This window comes from Gordionus sp. m RMFG-2023, chromosome 4 (genome assembly GCF_954871325.1).
Source record: "Gordionus sp. m RMFG-2023 chromosome 4, tfGorSpeb1-WG-v2, whole genome shotgun sequence".
In the NCBI taxonomy this organism is placed as follows: domain Eukaryota; kingdom Metazoa; phylum Nematomorpha; class Gordioida; order Chordodea; family Parachordodidae; genus Gordionus; species Gordionus sp. m RMFG-2023.
In genome coordinates, this window is record NC_088778.1 from 23,487,205 (window position 1) to 23,501,879 (window position 14,675).

Here is a 14,675-nt window from a genome sequence, read left to right on the forward strand (position 1 = left end):
AGTTCTTAATTCATTCCATGGATATATTCGTTTATAAATAAATATAAGTTTAATGTGAATAATATTATGATTTCTCAAACATTAATTTAAATTCCTTTTGGGAAATAAAATATTTTAATATTTAGCAAATTCCGCCTGTAAATAAGAATCTAAATATCTTATAAGAAATAATATATTTATTAGTTGTAGCTAAGATAGTTTAGATTCCATTTATTCTAACATGATAAAAATTACGAGTCCTTTTTGTTTTTAGTCAGATTGAAAATAAATTGTGAGAGTGAAGAAAATTTTAGCAGTAGTGATACTAAGTTTTTAAATACTAATATGGATAATCAATATATAACAGTTAACAATAATGATTCTCCAGATGCAGATCTGGATGGACATGAAACAATAAAGAAAAAGTAGTGGCAATCCGAAAAAAAGTTTCAATATATCCCCATGGACGGGTGATCTTATAACTACTATAAAAATCCCAATAGACTAGTTTATACCATTTATAAAGGATTTATTTTCCTTGATTTTGACACAATCAAATTTATAATCTACTCAATTTATTTCTCCATCATCGATTTTATTGGTAACAATTAAAAATTCATATAGAGGATACATATCTTATAAAAATATATAAATTTGTAGAAAATCTTAAAAAAATCTAAAAATTATATTTTGCAAAGTGTATATATATTTTATTTTTTTATAATAAATATTATTATTGAATTAGAGTAAAAAAGTGTATAAAGTGTTTTATTAAAGTCAATATTAGAGAAATCTGAAGGAATTTAAAATTGTCTATGCTAAAATAGATATAATACTTATTAGTGATTGATATAAAAATAGTAAATGCTTATAAATATAAATAATAATATATATAAATATCAAATTAGCGACCTATAACTGTCATTGCCATCGAATGTTTGTAGATCATTTAAAATGAGATTGCATGACCATAGAGGAATTATTGTGGAGGAATTTTATATTTTTCCATTAATTTATATAAAAAAACATGATAAAAAAATAAGTATTGAGATTTGATCTATAAAACATTTAATATAGAATGTAAAAAGAGCGATAATAATTGCAGCGAATATGATTTTTTTCACAATTGAAGATTATCTAAATATAAAATAACACAAAATATACAATAAAAAATTAATTTAATTTAAATTATTAATTGAACATTGTGTTCGTGACAGTTAAATATTAAAAAAAAGAAATTTATATCAGACTTAGATCGTATGATAAGCAAATTTTATAACTTCAAAAATTCGAACAAGCAAAATAAAAAATTACTAAATAAAATAAAAGCCTTCATTCTTCTTTTTGACTCCCAACTCTTCGCCCCCAATTGCATTTACCTGTAAAACGGAATGCCCCATAATCTCAAAATCTCCATTCCCGTCAAATTTTTTATTGTACCCATCCAAATCGTAATCAAAACTATCGTTATTATAAAAATCATCGCCAAAATTTCGCGTTCCACAAGGAACACCCATCTCGAAGCTATTAATTCCATCTTCAATGCTAAATCCATTGTTTTCTTCGTCGTATTCAAAATCATCTATCTCAGAGAATGACCTGTTCTGAGATTTGATAGATGTCCAAGTGAGTGGTTTGTTATAGCTATTTTGAATTACAGTGCCATTATTTCCCTCAGATTTTAAATTATTACTTTTGGAGGAGTCAGTTTTGGCTTTACCACAATTGTGGTATGCAGCGTGAGGTAAGTATGAAGAAGATATAAATGTTTGCGAGGTTCTAAGAGCTTCGATCACGAGTCTAAGGTACAGCAAGGTATGACCGTCCCCTATATTGAGAGCGGATGAAAGTGATCGCTTAGCCCAGTTACCGTTTTTGCAACTTGTAAATGCTTCTTTAATCGATACTTTAATAATTTTTATTTATAAAATATAAGAATTTTCAATTTATAGATGAAGGATAATTGTTTGTTATGTGGTAAAAGTATTTTTAGGTATATTTTTAAAAAAGGAATAGATTTTATGCAAGTTTTATAAAATTATTTCAAATATTTTTTCGCAATACTTATCATATTTTCCAGTCCGACAAAAAAACCATTAGGTAAATGGGGATATTTTATATCTTTAAGGGATATAGGTTTGATACTTTCATCGAGACATATTTCATTGACATTCTCATTAGAAGTTTTTAAGTTCGGAGAAAGTCCATTGTACTTGTCTTCATTAATAGCTTCTAGTTCACCGTTATACAAAATTATAGGCATTTTTGGCGAAACTTCTTTCAATCGGACAGATTTCAAATATAATTTAACACTTTTCCCGTCGTATATGATAGTGCCTTATTTTTTAATAAATTTGATATTTACTTTAAATATTTTGTGACATTATTAGAAAAAATGTAAAAAACAATACCATATTAAGCATAGTAAAATTATATAAATAGTTGGCTGAGTATTATAGTGGTTTATATCCATTGCTTACAATTTATTAGGAGAGTATCTTTAAAAAAATATATTTTGTATTTTATAGGAGATCCAACATTATAATGCGAAGGATTATAATTATATTTTAATATTTATATTGGAAACAATACAGTACTGAAGGATTAATTTATCGAATAAAAATGTAAAAAAGTGAATAACATTATAATATTCAGCCTACGACATAAAATAAAATATAAGACTTGTAACCCTTTTCGCCCCCAAGAACTAATTCTTCCTTTTCACATAAAGGATGGACGTCCCCATTGATTATAACAGTAGCTCTAGTGTGATTTACTCCCTTATTACCGAAATAGGCATGGAAACTCAGGAAATTATCGCCACACAAGGAATCGTTAAGAACGGGAAAAACATCTTTTTCATCCCTTATTAGTTTTTTGCTTTTATGATGGCTTATGTATGTTGCCCTAGAGGATGTATTGGGAAGATGCCTAGGCTCACCATTACAAACCTATAAAAAAAATAGGGTTCTAATAAATTATATAGTTTTTCATATGGTTTTTTTAGTCTGACTAAACTCGGTCAATTGAAATTGGTCGGGCCAGATCGAATTAATTAAATAGGCTAAAACCCTTATGATTTCGTCGGAAAGTAGGTAAGAAAGTATATCAATAGCATGACTGCCTAAAGTATTGAGCAAGCCACCACCCATCCACTTATCACCAACCCAACAATCTGAGTGTGCAGTCGGAATTATTGATTGATCTTGGGTTTTACAAAGATTTGATGCGAGCTGAGAGCAGAAAGATCTATGGATCTTGATTTTTTTTTTATGAATTCATTAATATTTATAATAAAAGAGAAAAAAAATAATGAATATAAAATAATGCTTAGAAAAAGTATTTAAAAATCCTGGGCCATTTAAAGCCGGGAATTGACATAATTAATATCTTATTCTATGTTAAAAATAATTATTTTAATTAAATTTTTGCATATAACAAAATTTTACAGAGAATTTTATGATAGATTTTATTAATTATTAAAATGCTTTAGTATAAATAGTATCCCTTTATTTAACTATATATTTATTTTAATGATAATATACAATAAAATAAATTTCAAAATGTAAAAATTTTATACAGATTATTATATTAAAAATTTACTGTAAATAACTGTATTTTAAAAAATATATAATATTACAATAAAATATAAGTAATTCGTTGCACATAACGACATTTAAAAAAATATAATTTAACAATTTTAATTAATACGAGAATTATTATATTATCAAAATATAAATAACTCTTATTGCAAATGTAATACTTTTATTTAAAATAGTGTAATATAAAAAAATATAAATATTATGACTAAGAATTTATTATAATTAAGTTTTGCATACAAAAATTTTATAACCAAAGACTCGCAATAGCAATTCACAGGGCCAATTACATCAGCTTCATTGGCAGCCTCATCTCACATGATGATTAGAATATATTTTATATTATTTTAATCGCGTAATGAATAATTTATTTATATATAATTTAATATAATATTTAAAAACTAAAAATATTATAATCATATTACAATTTTTTGTTTTGAATTTATAAAGAGAGGTCTAACTTTCCTCTGAGATTTCGCTAGTTCATCTAGAATCAAATTTTTATCAAGTATATCTCCTTATAAATATTTAATAGAACGAATCCATTTAAGTGGATTTCATCGGTGCTATTTCTTAAATAGGTTTTTAACCTTTTCAAAGTTGAAAAGGACCTTTCATTAGTGCAAATTCTAATGGGCAGGGGAACTAAAATAAATGTGATATTAGATAGAGAATCGAAAGTGCAATTACACATGGAAAGGACCTGCAAAGCATTTTTTGGTCTTGAAGAGTACTCTATTCTGTCAAGATTTTTATACTAAAATTCGACATCTCAAAGTAACTTATCATGCGATCCTGATAAATCATCAGATAGATTTTCTTAGTATCCTCTCACGTTTCAAGTGTAATCAACAATTCATACTCAATCGGCCAAATAAAATAAAAGCTTTTTAAAATAAAATGGTGACTAATAAATCTTTACTTTAATAAAAATAAAATGTATCAATATTTATTTTACAAAAATCCTCAATTGTAAATGCATCAATATTTGAGCGATTGGATAGTCTAGAAACTACTCAGGGTTTAATAATTTCAATCCCAAACATATTAGCGATTTCCTTTATTTACTCGTATATTTCATGAAATTTTTCATACACATTATCTCTGATATTCGTTACAATATCCTTTGCCCTATTCATAACCTCCTTTAAATCCAAATCCATTTTTTGTAGCCTTTTGTTAAAATCATCTGTATAATTGATATTAAAAATTGTGGCTTCGTAATAGCCTACAAAAGATTTTCAGCATCTGTGGAATCTTTTTTTTCGCTTGATATGTAGGATTCAAGCGCTGCAAAAATAGCTTCATACAATTCGATGAAAAGTCTCACTGACTCTTGTTTTTCAATTAATCTAGTTGGAAATTTTTTTTTGATTATTTGAATCAATGTCACCAAACGTTCGGATAAAAAGCTCCCTTTACTTGGATAGTGTGAAAAAGTTATAAACCAGCGATGTTCTAAATTTTTAAAAATATATCAGAATTATATAAATATATCATTTATAAAATACATATTAAAATCTAATAAATTCCAATTAAATATACTTTTACGTAAATTGTTTCGGATGTCTAGAATTTCGCATGCCTCAGATATCATCAGATTTAGGCAATGTGAACTATAATGAACATAGAAAGTTGTGCTGTAAAGCTCCCTAATCCTTGACTGCACCCCTTTAATGTGAACACTGATCGAGGGTGCTCCATCATATCCTTGGCTTCTCGTTAGATTTAAATCAAAATCTAAGTCTTGAAGGGATGCTATAACCTTTTTAGCTATCGAATCTGATTTAGTATCATGTAAGGCAAAAAATTGAACAAGAGTTCCTTCATTTTGAAATCACCTGATTCCATATCAAGCTAGATAATTGCTCTATGTTAGTAACATTCGAAGTCACATTCGCCAAAACAATGGTGATGCTTTCACTTTTGTAGAAATTTCTATGAAGATGAACCTATTCCATATGGCTATTATTTCATTTTGAATACTTGGACTAAGGTAAATGGCATTTTTAGCAGAGCATGCTGTTTATAATGACCAAATTAAACGATATTTCTTTTATTTAAAAATGGATACAAAAATTATAAAAAATAAATTAATATTCTAAAACTATCTAATTAGTTATTTATAATTAATTGTTTTTCGAAGATATCTCTCGAGATAGGCATATCTAATTTTATCTCCATCCTCGGCTCTATTTTGATATCGCATATGTTATTTTATTCTAAACTGAAACCGTTTTAAATAATTCGCAATAAAAAAAATTTTTTTTGAGGGTTATGTGAAACACTATCCCCTCCCATGTCTATGAGGTTTGTCTAATGATTTGAATTCAAATCACATTATTGTTATTTTAGATAAATAATATTTGCCCTCTGATTTAGAGACCTGCAAAACGTAACCCCTCAACCCAGAGTTTGTGATTATTTTTTATTTTGGGTTGCGTTTGACATAAGATAAATATTTTTGATATAATTCTGAATTTAATCAATTTATTATTTTACAATTTTTTTATTTTAGACTATTTTTTTATAACATACTAAAGAAAAAATATCTTAGGGTAATTTTTTATATATTTTGATATTTACATTGGGCTGTGTCAAGAATATAGAATTAATTAATTTCATGCCTAGATTGGGTGAAGTTTGGATTTTTACTAAATATTTTAAGTCAGGTTGGGAAAGTCTAAAAATTTCCCTTAATAATTCTTAAGCTCTTATTGATAAATGTCTGAAGTTTCCTATTGTTGGCCTTGTTAATTTTACAAGCTTCACCTCTATATAACAGGATAGATAGGAATGACATTGGAATTAAAGATGCATAGTCTCAGAGTTTGATATATTTAAGAAAAGCTATCCTAGTATTTTATATGCTTATTTTTAGTTCTTCCTTACAGCCACCTCTGTTATCCAGGACAATTCCAATATATTTATTTTGATAACTAGATTAATCACTTCAGATTCAATTTCAATATTTCCCATAGGCGGTTATGTCTTGCTAAAATTTTATAAAAATTAATTTCTGGCCCTACTTTCATGCTGCTGTCAAAACCAGGGTATAACATTTGCTCAAAGTTTAAAAATCTTCAAAAATCTTGCTTTTTTGAAGACCAAAAAATTGAAGATATTTTTCTTGTTATTTTGAAGATCAAAATAACTGAAATTTTAAGGTAAAAATGTTTTTTGTAAAAATTTCTTCTACGATATTGAGCAAATAATTTGGAATTTTTATAATATAATCTTTTATTTTTCATTCAACTTTTTAAAACAATGATTTTCCATTTTGTTTTATTCTATTTTATTTTAAAAAAATCTGTTTTTTAGAAATAAGGTACACAATTCCTAGTAGAGGTGGGCGCGGGCCTATTTTTTTATTCACAACCGGCCCGCTCACGGTGGTAATAAAAAAATATCACGCCCATTCACGCTTAACACTAAAAAATTTTTGACCCGACCCGCCCGCTCACGACAAGCAATATTTTGATTCACGCCCGAAAATTCACGGTGTTTTTAAATTTTTCAAAACTATTGCTATAATTTTACCCTTTTTTGAATTCATTCTATTTATTTCTCTAATTTTATAATCCATATTAATTACAAAAAATAAATATAATCTATAAATCGAAGTTTATTTGGAAAAAGAAAATGTCCATCTTTTTTTATTTCAATTATGTACGCCTTTCCTCTAGTAAGAGATTGGCTACAGAAAATAACCTTTCACTAGAAGCCGAACTTGCAGCTGACAAAATTTTACTCGATAGTTTTCTCAAAAAAGGAAATGAATATTCCTGCTTCCAAAACTTCAAAATATTGTCTTATTATTTATTTTATATAAATATTTTAAGTTCATCCTCACAGCTTTCATGGGTGATGTTGATGCTTCATCAGAATCATCTAGAAATATACGGTCTTTTATGAGCCTAAGATGAATTAGGAAAGTGATAGTTGGTATTGATCATTTAGAATATACGTTTTTTTTATGAGTTTAGGATAAGTTAGGAAAGTTATAAATGGTAGTTGGCATCGACTTATGCATATCATCTAATTTTATATCATTTATCATTTTTAAGATTTTTATATATATCATTTTCTTCTTTTATTAAAAACTTAAGTCTTTTGAAATTCGGATCTAGAATTAAGCCGTCTATAGTGGCTGCATAATAATCTTTTAAATGAAATCTTGTTCTGTATTTTAAGGTTCTGATTATTATTGTATCACGTTCAGAAGGTTAACAAAATTTTATTAATTTTTGTTTCCATAGACAAACTTTATTTATTGTGGGACGAGAATCTGCTCTCAGATTATCCGAGCATTCTTTAAATATTTATAAAAATTTATCTGATGCTGATATCAATTGTGGCTAATCTATTTAATTCTTGCTTGCTAAACAAGTACACCTGTATTTCAGAAATGATTTTAAGAAACTCTGTATCATGATATATACAGAGTTCCATATTGTTATTCTCGCTATTACATATTGTTTAAGGGTGTGGCTTAGTTTGCTATTAGCTGTGTTTGAAATATTGTACCATTTTTTTTGCACCATTTATATTTATGGCTATTTCAGTTAAACAATTGTCAAAAATTTAATGCATAATATTATTTAGTATATGGCATATACATGCTAGCGTTTCGTCATCTTTGAAAGATTTGCTCCGTTATCACTCACAACTATAATTTATTTAAGTAATTTTCTATTTCTGTATATTCTCCTAAAATTGAATTGACTACACTTTTAATTTTAACGTTTTTTCATCCATTGCTCTTGTGGCCAAAACAAATGTTTTTAATTAAAATCCTTAATGATAATATGTCCTATAATGGTTAAAAACTTAGATTTTTATAGTCATCCGTCCAAATATCAGTGATTATGGACAACGATCATGCTTTTAATCTTAAATTTTATATCATGGTATATTTTTGGACCTATAGTATTCATCATGAGAGTTTTCCGGTTCACAACTTTTATATTTTGTTATCCATATGTAACACTAACATTTATCTCTTGGCCTAGCTTGTAAAATCCCTCACTTTCTGTTGCATTTAAAGATTGAAGATCTTTACAAATAAAATATAACTGACTTTTCTGTAAAAAGTTTAAGCAAAATTCAGCATAAAGTCTCGCGATACAAAACACCTAAACATAAAAATAAAATAGAACTAACAAAATAATACCGGATGTTGTTTATAAAATGCGGAAGATTTTTTAGTTTTTATTCTTTTTTAAAAAAGAACTAAATTAAATAAGAAAATATATAATATAATTATAAAATTGCAAATTTATATTTATAAAAAACAATTTTAAAAATTAAAATTTCCATGATTCACGGGAAATTTATGTTCACGGCCGATCACGCAAGTGGAAAATTTTGGGAAGGCCCGTCACGCCTTCGAATTTAAAATTTATTTAAACTCACGCCGTGACCCACTGTGACACAATGGGTAACGCCTAATTTCACGGCCCTCGCCCACCTCTAATTCCTAGCTCATATATTATGAAATCCGAATTGTAATTTAATCCACAATACTCCAGCATGGCTCCTTTTAATGGAAAGATGTATAGCAAAAGCAAATAGATGATATTATGATTTCACTGACTATTAGATGTTACAGATTTGATTATAAATTGGAAACAATTTATAAAATTAGAAACAAATATTTAAAATAAAATCCACCTCTCTCCTCCCATACCTTACCATTTTCCTCTAAATAAATACAAGATCCCAATAGCTTCAGCAAGATATTTATATACTATTTTGCAGAGACCTGCAGAGGTACCATTTGCACGGCCCGGTCCGGTTTTAAAATTTTTAGGCCCGGCCCGGATATTTAAAAAAAAATTTTTACGGCCCGGCCCGGATTTAAAAATTTAAGGCCCGGCCCGGCCCTGATATTTTTATAAAAATTTTTTTACGGCCCGGCCCGGAATTTAAAATTTAAGGCCCGGCCCGGATATAAGTATATTTCATATTTTATTCAGATATTTAATTACAAATTGATACTATAAAAAATTTGTGCAAATAATATTTTTGAAATAAAAGATTCTATTTGTGATTTTTAATTTTTATTTAAAAAATACATGTAAAAAGCTAATATTTTGAGAATATTATATTAAATTTATAAAAATTATAAAACTGTTATTTATAAAAATGGATATTTTGAGCATATACTATATTTTATATTGCATTTATAAAAATAAAACTAATATTCATAAAAATGGTAATAATATTTTGAGCATATACTATATTTTATATTGCATTTAAAAATAATAAAATTAATATATAATTTATAAAAATGGAAAATATTTTGAGAATATAATATATTGTATTTAATTTACTATTTAATTTATAAAGTAAAAATAAATCGCTATTTAAAAAAATGCATGTATAATAAATAGTATTTTGAAAATATAATCAAATTGCACAATATTAATATAATTTATTTTATAATATAAATTTTTAACAAAAGAAGATAATTGTATTATATAATATATTGTAAAAAAAAATAATAAAAAACTTTCATGACTCAAGGTAAAATATAATAAATGCAATAAATATTTGACAGTTTGCAAAGTAAAAAACCAGCATGATTGACGAAACCCTATACTCAAGAAAGATATTAAAAATTCACAAATTATCATGAAGAAAGAGAAGCATATCTACCTTTTCAGGTTGAAGATTACTGGGTCATTCCATGTCAAATCAATCACTTTTCGGCCGACCCCTTTCGATTTTGATGAAAAATCGTAGGCTGGTTATATATGTTCCCATTAGATTAGAAATAAAATTTTAGCGGAGCAACTATATTAGCGGAGATATTCGGGGTTAAAGGTCTAAAAAACGTCTTTTTTTGCTTTTTACTGATGTTAAATAACTAGTTTTTAATTTTAAACTAAATATGATCAAATATTGAATATAATATCAATAGCTAAGTTAATAATTTATGATTATGGCAAAAACATCAAAATTAATTTTTGATAAAATATGGGTCATCTTATGGTCAGTTGAAAACTTGAAATTAATATTTCGAAATGTATATGATCTCCGATTTTTAATTTTTTTAAGAAATATTATCCGCTTACTATTTTTTTAATAATTTCTTCAACAATTAGCATGGCTGGATATTTATTTTAAAAAATATTATCCGCTTACTATTTTTTTAATAATTTCTTCAACAATTAGCATGGCTGGATATTTATTTTAAAAAATATTGCGATTTTTATACTTTAAAAAAAATAGATGGCGCTATATATAATAGTTTTAATATGTTAAATTCATTTTTTTATTGATTAAAAATATTTTAATGTATATATATCATACTAAATCGATTACAATGTCCATTATATATATTTATTTGTAATTCAGATCATAAATTTTTTAAATCTTCACAAATTTAGCCTAATTAAGATAGTTTATAAATTAATTAAATCTTACTTCATCTAAAGGAACACAAAGCTTGGCTAGCTTGTGAGATTTCTTCAGGAGATAATATATATGTTCGACCGGTGGGAGTAGAAGGATTGACCAGCGAAAGAATATGAGATTTAGGTAACACTAAAATATCATCTTTCAGGGGAAATTTAAATGAGGCTGAAGGTCCACAAGGGTGTAAAAATCGGATTTTTACTTCTTCATTTGTATCATATTTATCGATTATATATCCTAACCACCATTTATCATCATATACACATGTTACATATCCATTAATATTTTTAAATATAATTTTTTCATTTAAAAACGAAACTGGTTTATATTATATTTTTTAGAATTTGAATATATTTTGGTTTTTAGTCTATTTTGATCAATGGGAATAACCCCGTGAATTTTTAAGGTCCCATGTATGGGCAGCGCAGAATTAGATCTTTTGCGAAGGGCTAATTCCCCTTCGATATATTCTTGATTGGATATATATTCAATTGAATTCCATTAATATTTTCTTTAGCATAATTATATAATTCTAATGGGGTTAGGATTTGATTTTTATTTGGCCTTTGAAGACTAGCTCTGGCAACTAATCTTTTGACAGTTCCCCCGATACCGTCACATGCATTTTTGCCGTGAGCATTGGCAAAGAAATGCCATTCGGCAGGAATATTAAAATCATATTTATGAAGGCATATTTTCAGAAAATTTTTGCGATTCTTGTATTGAGACGCGGCTCCATCTGAAAAATATATTATTTTTTCTGGTTTAGAATTAAATTTGGCTGTTAAGAAATTAAGAAATTTTTTTTGGTAAAGGTGGACTGCACTAGTATTATGGTTTAATGATTCGGATATAATAACAAAATTTATATTTTTTAACTCTTCTCCAGATTTATAATATGCTACAAATGGATGTATAGTGGCCTGCACGTTGTTCCAATGAAATCCCTGAACTTCATCTTGTAAAATGAAGGAATAATTTTCAGAATAATCTAGAATTGTTAAAAATTCCCCATCTTTTAAATTTTCTTTGGAATTCTTCAAAAATAAACTTTGTTGTTTAGCTATAAACGAGTGACGCAGTAAAATTTGAACTTTTTCTAATAAATAATCGATGAAATCATCAACGGACTTTATAATAGTTTCAAGATTTGTTCTATCCACCGTGATCCATTGTTTAAACGTGACATATTCTATACGATTTCTTTGAAACAATTGGTATAATTGTCCCTTAAGAGATTCTATACCAGGGCATTGATCACAATTTGTTAAATAACATTTTGGCTGAGATGGATTACAAATAATTTGCGCCAATAGATAGTTGTAAGAATTTATACAGTAATCTTCTCCTGCTGTAATTTCAGCTATTAAATTTGTCATTAATTTCACATTCTGATGAATAGCGCAGACACAAACAGTGTGTGTGCCACTAGCTCCAACTAAAATACAGTTTTTTGGTCTAAGTTCGGCAAATTTAGAGAATCCAATTGATATATTTGGGTATTCTTCCTTAAACATCTTGAATATTTCTTTAAGATTATTTAATATAAGTCTTTTTTGAACTGGTTCTTTCTCGCCTTTAACAGATACACAATCTTTTATTCCTGGCATGAGTCGGCTTATTTCATCAGAACTATAAAAATCCTTGACGAGTTTAAATGTTTTTTCGTTTAGTGTCTTTCCTGCCTTATGTTTTGGAAATGAAAGAATTCCACTTTCTTTTACCATCATTTTAGATTTTCTTGCCATGTATGATGTTACGTTGAATTCCTTTTGAATTTTATTTACACTCCATCCTTGAGGCAAAATTGTAAGAATTTGATATTGTTGATTTTTTGATAATTTATCAAAGTTATCCTTTAATATAATAAGAATTTCCTCTTTCATTGGACTATCAATCTCGGAATCAGATATTTCTAAAACCTTACTCTTTATTGCTTTTTCAATCTTTTGAATTTTATTTTTAGGATATTTTTTCTCCATTAAACGTTTTCTTTTAATTGGTGATTCTCCAATATTGTGTAATGTTTCATTAATCGATTCAAAGGCATCCTGATTATGGGTTATTGGGGATATAAATTCTTCGGGAATATGTGGACCAATTTTACTTAACTGGTATCGGCACGAATTACATATTTTTTGTTGAAGATATAAATGATTATTTATATTAAGCATCCATGGAAGAACTGATCTTAAATTTTTTTTAAAATTTTTATGATTAACTTTATTCAGTGGATTGCAACATTTTATCTTATCTTTTAAGGGTTTCATTTAAAAAAATTTATTTATTTTTAAATGACAAGTAAAAATATTTATATGTAAAAGATATGAATCGGTGTTTGTGAAAAAATATTAAAGAAATCAATTTGTATTTTTAGCAACTGTGATTTATCGATTAAATTCGCTAATTAATTTTGCTAATCAGTTTATTTTTAATAATTTTAAGAAAAGATAAAAACAGCTGACTTACTTTTATTAATTTTTTCAGTGTTAAACATATGCTCAAAATTCAAAGACTTTGATCAAAAATTTTATAGAGAATGCTCAAATTCATTTGATACCCAAAATTTTATAACTAGTTAATTTTTTGTTAATTATATCGCTTAAAATTTTTTTAAAAATCTTTGAAATTTTCTGGTTAATGACAATTTTATAACATTCTTGGTCTTGATGGGTATGACTTAGTCTGGAGGGGGGGGGGATGGGGGGTAGGCCGGGTAATTATATGATTTTCGATTTTTCCCTTAATAATTTTCCTGCACTCCTTTAATCCTGCTTTTTTGTTCGCATGTTAGTCGGATTTTTTAATTATTTTTAATTTACATTGAAATATTAAAAAAATTATTAAAAATTTTTATCCTGCGAATATCTCAAGGGAATAAGGTTTACAAAGTTATATAATCTAATTTTATGATATATTATACATTAAAATATTTTTAATCAATAAAAAAATAAATTTTAACATATTAAAACTATTATATATAGCGCCATCTATTTTTTTTAAAGTATAAAAATCGTAATATTTTTTAAAATAAATATCCAGCCATGCTAATTGTTGAAGAAATTATTAAAAAAATAGTAAACGGATAATATTTCTTAAAAAAAATAAAAATCGGAGATCATATACATTTCGAAATATTAATTTCAAGTTTTCAACTGACCATAAGATGACCCATATTTTATAAAAAATTAATTTTGATGTTTTCGTCATAATCATAAATTATTAACTTAGCTATTGATATTAGATTCAATATTTGATCATATTTAGTTTTAAATTAAAAACTAATTATTTGACATCAGTAAAAAGCAAAAAAAGACGTTTTTTGGACCTTTAACCCCGATTATCTCGGCTAATATAGTTGCTAATGCGCTAAAATTTTGTTTATAATCTAATGGGAACATATATAACCAGTCTACAACTTTTTATCGAAATTGAAAGGGGTCGGCCGAAAATCTTGATTTTTTTGCTCATTTGACATGGAATAACCCTACTTCTTCTTTCTTCAAGAATTCTTCCAGTAGTGGAAAAATTCCGCTCACAGATTGCACTTGAAGCAGGAATAGCCAATACCCGTTTTGCCAATTTTGCTAAAATTGGGAATTCGCTTTGATGAGAAGCCCACCACTCTAACAAATTATCCACCTTAAATGTTTCATCTATTTTTTTATTTATGTA

General features: G+C 26.8%; 1 protein-coding gene across 3 annotated transcripts in view; it reads right to left on the reverse strand.

Moving 5' to 3' along the window:
• Positions 1–14,675, reverse strand: part of LOC135928977 (glucose-fructose oxidoreductase domain-containing protein 2-like) — a 60,262-nt gene that overhangs the window by 43,733 nt on the left and 1,854 nt on the right. For 2 of the 3 annotated variants that reach the window (XR_010572436.1, XR_010572437.1), the window contains exons 4-7: positions 3,051–3,236; positions 2,669–2,930; positions 2,044–2,316; positions 892–1,885 (exon numbers count right to left, since the gene is read on the reverse strand). Coding sequence is in view for 1 of the 3 variants with exons in the window: in XM_065465447.1 (XP_065321519.1) it covers positions 1,293–1,885; positions 2,044–2,316; positions 2,669–2,930; positions 3,051–3,236 (1,314 nt within the window). In the remaining 2 variants the exon portion in view is untranslated. Of the gene's footprint in view, positions 1–666; positions 1,886–2,043; positions 2,317–2,668; positions 2,931–3,050; positions 3,237–14,675 lie in introns of those variants that run through there. The other variant, XM_065465447.1, reaches the window with a different exon arrangement.